This window comes from Apteryx mantelli, chromosome 10 (assembly GCF_036417845.1).
Source record: "Apteryx mantelli isolate bAptMan1 chromosome 10, bAptMan1.hap1, whole genome shotgun sequence".
Lineage (NCBI taxonomy): Eukaryota > Metazoa > Chordata > Aves > Apterygiformes > Apterygidae > Apteryx > Apteryx mantelli.
In genome coordinates this window covers 12,167,346-12,180,392 of record NC_089987.1, presented here as the reverse complement: position 1 = coordinate 12,180,392, position 13,047 = coordinate 12,167,346, and the positions used below count along the sequence as shown (strand labels likewise).

Here is a 13,047-nt window from a genome sequence, read left to right as displayed (position 1 = left end):
GGCCAGGGAATGGCACTCTCAACCGTATGGGTTTCGGCCACATGCCGAACCGCACAGCCTGACCGCTTGCCTCGCACCGGGGGCCCCATATTTCACCGTGTTTGATAACGAGCCAAATTATCAGGTCTCTGAGCCCTAGTTTCAGCTGCAAAGCCTGGTGTTTGTGTTGCATGTAGGCAGAAACGCAGAGCTGCCTCGATGCCGGTCTTGAACACGTGCACAAACCGTGCTGGGGCACCCGATCTCGCACCGGAGAACGGCGCCAGCAAGCAAGAAGCGGTGAAGGAAACCTCACGTTTTCGCTCATTCTTTTTTCCCTTGCAGCTTTCACCGTCTCTTTATGGCTAATACTGAGCAGCATAAATTACAACACATGGCTACAGTCTTTTTTTTTTTTGGCACAAACACTTCTGTTCTTAATGTAGAGACTTGTCGCAGTGAGAAAAATTAACCTAAACCTACAAAAGACATGAATTCCAGGTGAACTCATTAAAATCCACAGCTTCCCTGTGTGGACAGTCTTACTCAGAACTACAGTGGTGTTACCTTGGTTAATCTAAATTCATTTTTGAAGTGAATTAAACTAAACCAAATTAAGAGCACTTTAATTAGTGCTGAGCTCTGCAGAGGGAAATGGACTATTTATTTCCATTTTTAGAATGGATTTTTCTTTTAAACTTAAATCTTATGAAGTAAGATTGGACATGAAATTAGTGAGCTCTTCAGCTAGAACTGATACCAATACTAACACTTGTACTGTCAATATTTGACAGTAGAAACACTGGGCTAAGATCTTTTTTAATCATATAGAGGAAGTTTTCTCATGTATATTTGAAAGAAATATTCATTAATTCTAGATAAATTAAAATGAACCAGAATGCAGATAACTAAGCACTCTAAACAGTACAAATTACATCTTCTACTTATGCAGGATCAAGTTAGAACTGTAAAGATGGTCAAATTTATTTTGATTGCACTGTAATTCAGCTTTTTTTGTAGAATTCAGATGTACTTCAGTTTCAAACTTTGTTTCAAGTCTTTTCTGGGACAAAATCAAGTGACAACATCTGGCTCAGAGTGTGCACGTATTATTATTTTTCTTTTAAGGAAAATGTATTGTTCACAGGGGGATCAGAGATTCAGGTTTTTGCTCAATCCTTTTTGGGCAGCTCCCCCTTTCAGCAAAGTTTGTTGGCTAGCTCTGCTTACAAGTCATCCTTACAGGAAGCTAAGCAAAAAACAGGGGAAAGTTAGACTTTGTAGGAAACCTCTGGCACAAAAGCGCCCGATCCAGCAGCTCGTTCCCAACGCGGAGCCCCTGGGTGAGCCACACGCCTGCCTCCAGCCGGCAGAGCTGGCGGGGGTGTTGGTGGCACCGCATGGAAAACCGGTGGGCTTCCCTGGGCACTTCCAGGCCATGAGGAATTCCCGTGAAAGCTCACCAGGAATCAGTCTAACTACCGAATAACTCCCACGGACGGCTTGCAAGATAAGTGAAAACAGTTAAACCTCTTTTCAAGTGGCGTTAAGCTACACAAGTGCATTTACAGTGTTCCTTTAAAATATGTCTCAGCGTGTGATGCCATATACATAACAGTCTCAGAGCTAGCAAACGCAGAGTTAACTGCCCGCTGTTCATCCGTATCGCAGCTGGCTGGCTGGAAGCCTTGATAAAGAAACAGCACAGGGACAGATAACGGCCCAAGCCTCAGTAGTGAATTAAACACCGCAGAGGGTAAAGTCCCAGGTCTCTCGATAAGATTGCACAGGCTGGATTGGGCGGCTGTGCAGGAGCCTGGCTGACTCGCATGGCTGGTGATGGCTTGCACAACGTGTCTTTTGGGGCTCAACGGCACTCAGACCAAGAGTGCTACAGTAATTTCCCTCTCACGGCTGGTCTACAGCAATAAATTAGTCGATGGCAGCAGCAGACAATTCCTAATGAGTGACTTTTCATACCAGAAAATCACCACCGTTGCCAGTAATTGCTCGCCGTGTCGGGCCTGAGCACAGAAGCTGGATGAAGGATAGGGTATCCCAGTTGCCTGCGTTATCCCCCTGGTGTGCGAATCTGGGAGCTCGGAGATCCATGGGGCACCCTCCGGATGCCGGTGCTACGAAAACCAAAACCCGCTGGAAGCTACCAGGCTTCCAAGCACTCGGCTCGGGTGGTGGCTTTGAAGGGGAAGTGTGCTCTGGAGAACGCGGAGGGACGGGGCTTCTTCCCGGACATGGCAGCTGTCCAAGCAGAAGAGGCCATTCAGATTGCCCTTCTCTCCCGAGCTGGCCGACCTCTCCACGTGCACGCGGCTGCATAAGCCCTGCAGCGTGCCACCTGGAGCGGAGGGCTCACGAGGACCCCTGGCCATGCCTTTGCAAAACAGGGAAGACTTTACACTCACAGGTGTCGTGCCACTCTGAACAACTGTTCCTGCTTTTCTCTAATGCCACGGTGACTTAAACAGCACAAGGCTCTTCTTCTGACCTAGGCAGGAGCACCTGCCTGACTTGCTGCTGCAAGGAAGCTACCTCTGGAATATGAATCTCAGGCTCCAGTTTCATAACACGTTTTGCACAAAGACAAAACATCTACCTGGCACGTAACGGTAGGGTGTTGGCAGAAGGTATTTCAATCAATGGAAAAATATGTATCTTTTGTTAATTAGGTAAGTCAGGTTTAAAACTGCATTTAAAACAACAAAACGCCCCATTTTGTCTGCAGGGTGAAATGGCCCAAAGTGCTGTTTCAGGAACAGCCTTATGCGTGACACAACTTTTGAAAGATTTCCTCTCAAGTATGCAGTAAGGACAAACAAGCAGAAAAGCCGTTTCAGAAAACTACCCGGTCAAGAGTTACTCACCCCGCCAAATCCTCTGAAGCGTTGCAGGACGTCGTTGTTGATGAAACAAGACTGCGTGGGCTCGTGGAGGGCCTGGTCCAAGAGGTGGTCGATGAAGTAGATGCCCGGTTCGATGGTGAGTACCATGCCCGCCTCCAGCGTCCGGGCTGTTCGCAGGCTCCTGAGCCCTGGCAGGTCGATGCGCTCGACTCCCTGCGAGAGAAACATCTGTTCTGACTGCAGGAACTCAACCCGTGGCTGACCCTCCATCACAACCCTCCTACACTGATTGCTCCACAAGATGCCCAAGATACGAAACCTAACTGGAATTGTGCTGTACAGTTATCTCTGTCTCATCATGCTCATTTAGCTTTCATATACAGTGATTACTGGCTTTAAACTCAACCGCCAAACTGTTTTTGCACGGCAGAAATTCTGGCTTTAGAGATACTTGGTACTGTCACTCTTTACCATGTAAGAAGTATTTCTTTAGGGAAAAAAACAAAAATGTACATTATTTTTTTCTGTAGCCTCCCCTCCAAAGTTCCTAGTATAATATTTTAAGGGACCTGCAAGTCTTGAAATGCACCCTCTGCATCATGACTGAAATAGCTGAACTATGCAGTGGAGCACACTTTCTCCACGGATATGCAAATGTTTATTCTCACTGCATGTTATTAAAATCACACATTTATGATCTTGATTCAGGAGCAATGAGTCTACACATGACCTCATAAAAGCAGCCCATTTAAAACTAAACTTTTGTCAGATTCAGACTTTCAGGCAACGTGGTGCTGACTAATATTATTAAAAACTAAGTCAAAACAAGTCCCAACTAGCAAAACATTCTCCTTCCCAAAAGCTGGTAAAGTAAAATGATATATGAGGACATGCTTAGTCAAGGAATTAGAAACCTTGCAAAGACTAGTTCAGGATATTAATTTTCTTCCCCCCAAATGTGCCAGGTATTGCAACATCTGAATAAATATATCTCAATCCCATTAGCTTTTAGAAATCCTTTGCAACTGTAGCATAATTTCATCAACAAAATATGATGACCAGTAAACAGACCACAGGCCTGCCAGCCTGCAAGCATGTAGACACCCTTCACTTCATGCATGAAAACACTTTTGCTGCAGCCAGTGAGTTAAAGGCCAGCAGGTTTGCAAGATCAAGACTTCATTTACCGAAAACACTGGTCTCCAGGTAGCTCTTATGGCCAAAGTCATGGTAATTTTCCTTGCCCATAGGAGGGGGACTCCTTTCAGAAGCCCTAGCACCGTGACTGGTACCAGTGGGAAGAAATGCTCCCTTTCTCCAGGATGAAGCGTGTTGCCCATTGCCGTCCCGGTGTGGAGGCTCCCTCCTTCCCTCCCTCCCTCCCTCCTCTCATCCATACCAGTGTGCGGGGTGGCAGTGGGTGACCACCCTGCGGATCAGCCGTGTTTTAATTCTTACCGCATCATCCCCCCTTCAAAATGTGTATAAGCCAATAGCACTATTTGCTCTCGAGCTCCACTTGCAGTTTGGAGAAAGCCTATTTCACAGAAACGCTGCTTGCAATAGCTGCTCCACAGCGTTTGCTTTGTTCTCACTGGTCACCCCAGGTATCCTGGCTTCTTTTTTTCCCCTTCAGAGAGCTTATTCTGTTCCAGTGCACAATATCCTACAGCAGCCAAGATTTTTGGAGCTAACCGGCTCAGACATCCACCCATAGGTGGGCCCACTTTGCAGAGATGCGTTTGCAGCTCTTGGTGCCCTTGCAAACCAGGCCAGTGGGATTTACCAACTGTAGTCTGACAGTTTGCATTGTATATTTGATACATTTTATTCACATGTTTGATCTGAGTTTTTGCACAGGATTTTGAGATTATTCTTTATACTATACTAAAATTGGAGAGCACAATTTTGTCTTACTGAAGTTAGGAAACAAGAATGCTCTGATATTAACCAAGGCACTCTGCATTTATATTCTTATCAAAAATGAAAGGGAATCAATATATTTCTACACTTGAAACAATAACTGCACTGAAATGGAGCAATTTTTCTTTTTGCTGCTGCCCCATGGGGTTTGGCATCTTCCACATTCATTGTAATGCGTAAAGGAAATGAGGGCATCCAATCTTGTGGATTAATCTCTCCATGAGCTGTAAACAATTAGATTAGTGTCTGGACCTTTTGGTGTGTTGCCAAGTATCTATCGGCTGCTTTACAACAAATAACCCATATTTGGCTTTTAAGTATACTTCTCTTCAATTCTATTTGTAAACTCCCTTTCTTAGGCAGTCAATCCAAGACAGATGCTAGAAAGACTAATGCACAGTGAGGCAAACAACAGCAAACATCCTCTGAAGGCAGCGCTGGCACCAAATGTGCATTTTTTGCTTGTGCTTAAAACAAATGAGGTTTAACACCAGGTGTGATGATCAAGCCTCGATGCCCACTTCATATATCTATGTACAGCCATTAAAGTAACACGTAGACGTTTTGCCTGGGCTGCTCATGGTCTGATTCTGCTTTAAGTGCTTCGTCCAAGATGCTAATAGCATGTTTGCCAGCAATGGGCAAAACCAGGGGAGTCACATTTGGAAACCTCTTTCACAAGTGTGGTCTTCCTCTGCAGTCAATGATGAAGGGCAGGGTCCCTGAGGCACCCAAATATTCTGGCTCCCCAAAAACTACTATTTTAACTGCTCTAGAAGCAATTTAGAAACAAAGCATTTCTGACATTGCCCCAGTCCTGACTCAGCTCTAGGCTGTGTCAGCTCTTGGCTTCACCTCCAGACTTTTGGACTTTGGGGACACTGAAGTTCCTATGGAAATGGTAGTGGCTGCATTTCTTGCATAAAAGAGTCTTTAGAAAAAAGGTAACACTGCTCCGCGTTTTGAAGTGGGACGCCAGCTGGTGAGCTTGAGGGGACTCCACTCCCTTTAACGGGGGCTAGCAAGGTGCTGACTACAAGAGGTGTGCGACGGGAGATGGCAGACTGAATTTCTGGCTATCTCGTGTATGCGTCTGCATGTACATTGCAGCAGAGAACAAGTCCAGCCCGTCTCACCGCGAGGCTGTAGGAAAACTCATGCTGCTCAAAGCAAGAGCAGTGTGGGGAAGGGAGAGGGCCACCAAGCTGGGGAGATGACACAACTTCTCCTTGGACAAAACTGCTGGCTTAAAATGTACATGAAAGCACGGCTCCAGCATCCCATGGGAGCACCAACTTCTGAGGCACCTGCGCTCATCCCCGTGGCTACCGTGTCCATCAGGTGGGGCAGCCAACACTTCTCCTCAGCTGTCAGTCGACTTAGGTTGTTTACAAAAACTAGGACAAAAGAGGTGGTTTTTTTAAATCACTGACACCCCCCCCCCACACACACATGTACACATAGAAGGTGACAGGTCTGAAATAAGGACACTGGTGCTTCATGTAATGCCAAACTCTGCTGAGAGCAAATCCTGGTGGGCAAAACCAGCACTGGCAGCTCTCTGTAAGAACCTCCTGCTACAGACACGTTTTCTACTTTGTAAGGAGGTGACTTCCCTATATTTTGCAGCTAAACAACTAATGCCTTGACTCCAGCAATAACTGTCACATTGTTTTGTAGTTAGATGAAATGAAGAGTAAAAATTTGCACACTGGAGCAGCAGTCGTGTGGATATCTTGTTGCTATAATTGTTATATCCTGGAGGCCTGGCCACGGATCAGGACCCTCTTGCACTCAGTGGCATACAGCTGCGAAGCATAAACTGGTATTTTGCCTCAGAAAAGTGTAGAGAATAATCTAGAAAGAATTATCACCTGGGCATCTAAAAAGAGACTCCCAGTGATATTTTGGGAAAATTACTTTTCAAAGAGCTGTTTATTTTCCTGTATATTGCAGCAATAACCTATATCCAAAAGGGTTTTCTAAGACCAATTTGATTTGGAGGTTCTGCTCACATGTTGAAGTCAAGCCGCTCGCGCAGGAAGCACAGATGTACGACACTGTCATTTGTGACTGTACTGCTGCCAAGAACATCAGACTCCAATTAATGGTTCATGTAAGGTAACAAAAAACAGCATGTCTAGGCAATAAGGGCTGTCAAGGGAACAAGAGAATTATTATGTAAACTGATTTCATTACTACGTAAGCAAAATAAAAGTTCAAATTAAGTTAAGTGGGCAGTAATATAAAATACAGATCTATTTTTGGAATAAGTAGGGAATTAGGAAGTATACAAGCGTGCCTCTTCCCCAGTAAAGTGTCTATAGAAAATGAGAAGCTGCAATATCCCCAGACTAGCTCAGTGGGAGGAAGGATTACTGCGACCGAGCGAGCCCGATCCTCAGCCTGTCCCTAGACGAGGACAGGCGAGCCGTGGTGGGCTCGCTCCGGCGCCGGTGGCCGTTACATGGGATGGGTATGGGCAAGCGCAGAGGTGCCGCGACGCCTCCCCTCCCAAAACCGGGGCTGCAGCGCCCAGCGTGTGTCACGTGCAGGTTTGCGCAGGCCAAAGCACTGAAGCGATCCGTAACTCTATATACTGGGCCAAAGACCCACACAGCAAGACAAACTACTCTCTGGTACTTTTTCCACCTAACTCATCACAGATCTCTTTTGAGCCAGAGGAACAGACTGTCCCATCTAGACCACATCCAACACAGCGCAGTCCTAACTCTTTTACCAAGTTAATTTCAAATCAAGCATTTAAATTAGAATACTAACATTATATTTAGGTAATATGAAAATCAATACTAAAATAAAATCTCATTTCTTTCGTTCTTCCCTCTTCTCCCACTGTGTATACCCAACTTCTAATTAGCTCATTTATTGTAGAAAGAACGGAGCCCTATGCAGCTAATAAAATAAAAGCCTTGAATTCCACTCAACTTGTCTCCTGGCCCCTTCCCTCTAAGCCCTTGTTTCTCTAGCTGAGTGCTGCTAATGAAGATCAGTTTGTTCAGTCTGTCCTGCTTTTCCCAGCAGCCCGAGCTGCCGGCAGTCACCTGGAGGAGCTGCAGTCAGCCGAGCCGCTGAACTCGGCGGCAGGTTACCCCGAACGCGCCTCGAACATCGCGTACCGCTTGTGGTTTTTGCAAGGCAGTGCTTCCACATTGGCACGAGACTCTAATTACTAGCCGGAGCTTGGGGGACGCAGCTCAAAGTTAATACTGGGGGAATGGAAGGCACATGGTATTTAATTGGCTATTTTTATTGTAAATGTTTTTATTCCTTTCCCAGATAATAACTGTGGTATCAGGTTTAGGCTGCACAGTAACTTCCCTTTTACTGCGGAGGATGAGGAAGAATCGCCTGCCATTTACTCCAGGTAGCACAGCCTGCTCTGCCTCAGAGCGAGCTGAACTTCAGCCTGTCGCTACAGCACCGTTCTGAGCATAACTTCACCTGTCACTTCTACATCTTGGGTGTCACCAGGCTCCACTGCTAACAGAATGAAAATAATACAAAATACAGATTATAATTTTTCTTTTTTTCATGAAACCTAAGCATGAGAATAACAGGGAGGTAGCAAACAGAAAAAATCACAGAGCTAGGAACTACAACATAAATGTGGAAATCCAGGAGAATATTTAGATAGAGAATTCATAAGGAATTGAGATAAAGAATTGCAAAAGCTACCAGCAGCACTGTTTTAAAGTGAGACCAATTGCAAGTACTGTTTTAAAATCTAATGGGCAAGGTTTCTTGCGACACCCAGAAAGCATACATAGGCAATAGTCTCAAATGAAAGGGTTTTTTCTTTTGTGGCTCTTCTGTTACTAATATTAAAGAAAATTGCATAGCAAAAAACCTAAAGTATACTGTGATACTTTTTATACCTTACTTTTACATATAGTTCACATCAGGGTTGTCCTGTCTTGGTTTTTCTCTCCTATTGCACCTACAGTGAATTGTTCAGAAATACACGTGCTGTGTTAACTCTCTGCTAAAATTTCAGAAAAATTTGGACAATAAATGTTCTGATCAAAACTCTCTTAGTACACAAAGTCTTTTAAAACAAAGGCCAATTAGTAAAACAAACAAACAAAAAGTATCTCCTTCAAAAAATTTAACCAAAACAAACGAAACCCAAACCAAGCAACAGAAAACCCATGAGCACACCACTGTCCTTCTCCGAGAAGGAGGGAAATCCTCGGGTAAGACAGGGCGTGCTCTGTGCCACGGCACTGCACTGAAACCACGCCTGAGCCTTCCCTCCTCTTCGGCTCCCCTAACCTCCCCAGTTTTTATAAATACCCAAACTCAAGCGTCGATCCTTATAGGAAAAGCTGCTGGGAACTGAGCACAATTCTGCACACATGCAAGATGCTGCAGCAGGGATAAGAAGATCTACTAACCTAACACTGGAAGGTGCAAAAAAATCCCACGGAAAGAAATCTTATGCTGCAGGAAATTCTCCTAGTTGGTGGTTGGATCCAACAGATCAGCAATGAGCATTATGGATTTCAGCACTATTCTATATGGAAGTCCCTGTAGAGTTGAAAGTCTTTACAAATTTTTTCATGCTTGCACTGCGCTCGCTCAGTGGCCCACATAACCATGTCGTGACTCTGTCATAAAGGAACCTAATCAAAAAGAGTGAATTCGAGGGGCTTCTCCTCAAAGCAGCAGGCTTCTCCTCATCTTTTCTCCAGGTGTACAACCGATTACAAGAAAAAACTCTAAACCTAAAGCTGGTGAAAGGCCCTTTTACTCTGTGCTCATCTAAGTGCCTGTCATACTGGCTGTTTCATGTCTGCAGGTCCTGGGTACACGAAGCCACAGCAAGGCTCTGGCTTTGCAAGGTTATAACCAAGTGAAGCAATTTGCATCACTTGGGCTCTATGTAAAAGCTTTAGGCTCCTTAATAAATTCACCTCATCCTCTGCTTCTTAAAGGAAAAAACATTAATGCATCATTTGCAATGCTAGCCACACACACACAAAAAGGAAGAAATCTGCTTAAAGCAGGATACACAAGGAAGATGATTTTTGCCAGAACAAGAAAGGGAACAAGATTATTCCTGCATTCTCAAGCAGCTTTAGTGACCTAAATCCCCAGAGAGTCAGTGGGACCTGGGAGAAAGCTTTCTGCTAGAGCCAGGCAGTGCTTGTGCACCTCTTTGAACGGTGAAGATGTTCCCCAAGCATGCACAGTAATGGAAGGACATGGATAACTCCAGGATCAAAACAAGCCTCAAACCTTCATTTGCTGATGGTGAATAGCAATGAAAGGATCAGCTTTTCATGAGACCAGAGAAATGAATTAAAACCATAAACTAAGGTAAATCTTAAAATTTTTGAAAACAAAACAAAATGGAACTCTTAATTCACAAGATGTTAAATGACAGTGGTTATTAACCTAACTGGCTTATTATTATAGAAAGTCATAAAATGTACTTAGCATTCTTCAGAGCCTTATAGTCAATTAATATAACTTGAAATTGAATCAACTCGAGCATCTAGAGACACGGAACCTAGATTTAAATGAAAACTTCAGCCCCGTCTACCTCGGGGTCTGAAAATTTGGGATCACCTACCACACTTTCTCAATTGAAACAGGCACAAATCCTCATTTATATCCCATATTGAATTTACCCAGAAACAAATGAAAGAGTGTGGGAAAACTATCTCCATGATTAAATTTTACAGCTGAAGCTAAACCCAGTGGAGTTTTCACCCTTTGAAGCTAGCTCTTTCTGACTCAGGGCCAGATTTGCTGAAGTGATTAGTACCACTGGGGCCAGATTTTCAGAACTGCTCAAGTTTTAGTTAGACCCTTAAAAGAAGCAGCCAGATTTTCAAAGAAGTGTTCAACACTCAGCTTCCCACTAGGAATAACATGGTACCCTACAGGAGACCAGATTCTCAAAGGAGCTCTTGACTGCCGAGTACTTCTGAAAATCAGGACGTTTACTTAGGTGCTTAAAAGAGAAATATTGGAGGCTATGTTCTTTTAAAAATCTTGTCCTAAAGTAGTCGCGAGGCCACATTTACTGTTGGCTAAAACTGATTATCCTTTATTATGGCAGTAAAGGAAAGGAAATGTTGTATTTTTTAATATCCAAGAGCACCCTTTACAGAAAACGTGCAAACGTTTTACAGTGTTTGTCAAAGAGGAAGAAAGTGCTTGTTCAACGCTGCATGTGAAAGCTGCTTACTGGAAAAGATGAAAACTTATTATTGCCAATTTTGAAAAAAAAAAAAACAACCTTTGGCTACTAATGAATAACTAATCTAAGCTAACAATGTCTGGAAATAGTTTTTCTGGAACATGTGAAACTTTGTGACGGATAAAAATTAAGAAATTAAAGCTTATTGTATTATTCCAAATGTAACTGTTTACACTTGAGGAAAAATAATGGAATAATATCCACTTGGAAAGTTTTTATTTTTAAAAAATCCTTTGTAATACTCCCAGAAATTCCCTCAGCCAAAAGCAAATAACTCTTCTCAACCAGTCAGAAAAAAAAGAGCATGATACTAGAGGCATGGGCTGCATAATAAACACACAAACAGCTTTATAAAATTCCTTGTAAAAATCTTGCTAGTTGGTGAACATTTAAAACACACCAAAATCATGCCAGAGTCTACCGGCTATCTTCAAAATACACCTTTCTGGGAAGCAGTGAAGTGTGGACCAGGAGCCGTCTCCCATGTACTGCGGCCAGGCCCACGCTCACGCGGGAAGCGCCCACACTGAGATTTGCCGGGGCAAAACCGTGCCGAGGACGGTGGCGGCGTCCTAATAAAGCTCGTCCGCCAACAGGCTTCTGCCATGGGGTTTTGCGCCGCCGGGTGCCCCAGCGCCCAGGCAGCACAGGCACCGGGACGGGGACGAAGGGATGAGCGCGGCAGAGCTGGACCCGCACCCAGCGCGGGGCTGCGCAGCCGCTGCGGCACGACCCCAGCTCGCCGCTTCCCGATGCTGCTGGTGCCGCGCGCCTGCCCGCGCGCACAGCCAGCGGTGTCTGTAACCCCCTGCTCGCGAGTTCATGCACAGCCTTCCCCATACTCTGGGAATTTGCTCTTTAGGACAAGATTTTGAAACTAATTAGCCAGGCAAATGTATCACAAATTTAAGAATGCTGTTGCATGTCTACACCCACAAATAATTTTAGTATCTCCAAGTATAAAGTTCTGTATCTGCACAGAGCACCAGTATTTTTATACACCTTAAACGTCAAAGTGGAGAACCTAACCCATTTGAGAATCCAAGCCCTGAGCCTTAGATTCATCTATTACAGGTTGCATGTCCAAAACAGCAGACAGATCAGTCTGTTGTCAAAAAAAAAGACCCTTAAATTATATAGTACACTGGGTAATTATTATTTATAAATTTGGTCATATGTAACTAAAAATCAGTTTCAAAACCGGATTCTGCAGCCCGCATGTCATGCTGTAGAAACCTGCTGTCACGTGCAAGTTGCACAGGGCCTGATGTTTGTTCTCCCAAAAAATCAGTCCTGGAATTTCCTCTGTAATTAAGGTGCTTGCTCTAACTTTCAAAATATACAGCGTCAAGACATAAAGCAAAATGGTACTTTTTCGTGCCCACAATTCTTCTTGCTTGTTCCTAAAATTTAGTTTACTCTCCACCCAACCAAGGCTTGAACATGTGCTCAAGTTAAAGAAACTCCACCAAATTCAGCAAGGTTATTCACAAGCATAAGCTAAAACAATCTACACTAAGGCACGCAATGCTGGGCTCCTGAATTTCGGAGTCCACGAGCTCTCCCAGGCACCACATCTCTTGTGCTTTACTGAACGCTGGTATTTGCACGCAGAGAGAATTCCCTTGGGAGAAGGAGAGAAGACAACCACCATCCTTTCTCTACTAGCTAGTGAGGAAGCTTTAAACCCAGCACAGGGTTGCTTTTGATTTTTGTTTCATTTTCATTACATGTAAGTTTAATAGCCAAAGCCAATATACTGTCATCACGATATTGTCTGTCAACAATAATTATATTGTAGTGTTTAAAAATACAAGTATCCTCAAACACCATATATTACTTCTTTCTCCTCTGCGAAAGACAAATTAGAAACATTAGCTGTTATGCAGCCTGTCCATCCAACAGAAACAAGCTCTTAAGTGCTCTCAAACCAGACCTAACAAACTCTTGTTTTATTATTCAGATAAGAGAACTATCTTACATAACGAAAAGAAAGAAGGACACAGATCCATTTTCATATTGTATTATTGAAAACCCTTAAACTGTCAGCCTCGA

The 13,047-nt window shown here is 44.0% G+C and overlaps 1 protein-coding gene across 1 annotated transcript in view; it reads right to left on the bottom strand.

The window, feature by feature from the left end:
- PEPD (peptidase D) overlaps positions 1-13,047 on the bottom strand; it is a 145,718-nt gene that overhangs the window by 5,984 nt on the left and 126,687 nt on the right. The window contains exon 14 of the mRNA XM_067302497.1: positions 2,862-3,053. Within this exon, the coding sequence (XP_067158598.1) occupies positions 2,862-3,053 (192 nt within the window). The remainder of the gene's footprint in view (positions 1-2,861; positions 3,054-13,047) is intronic.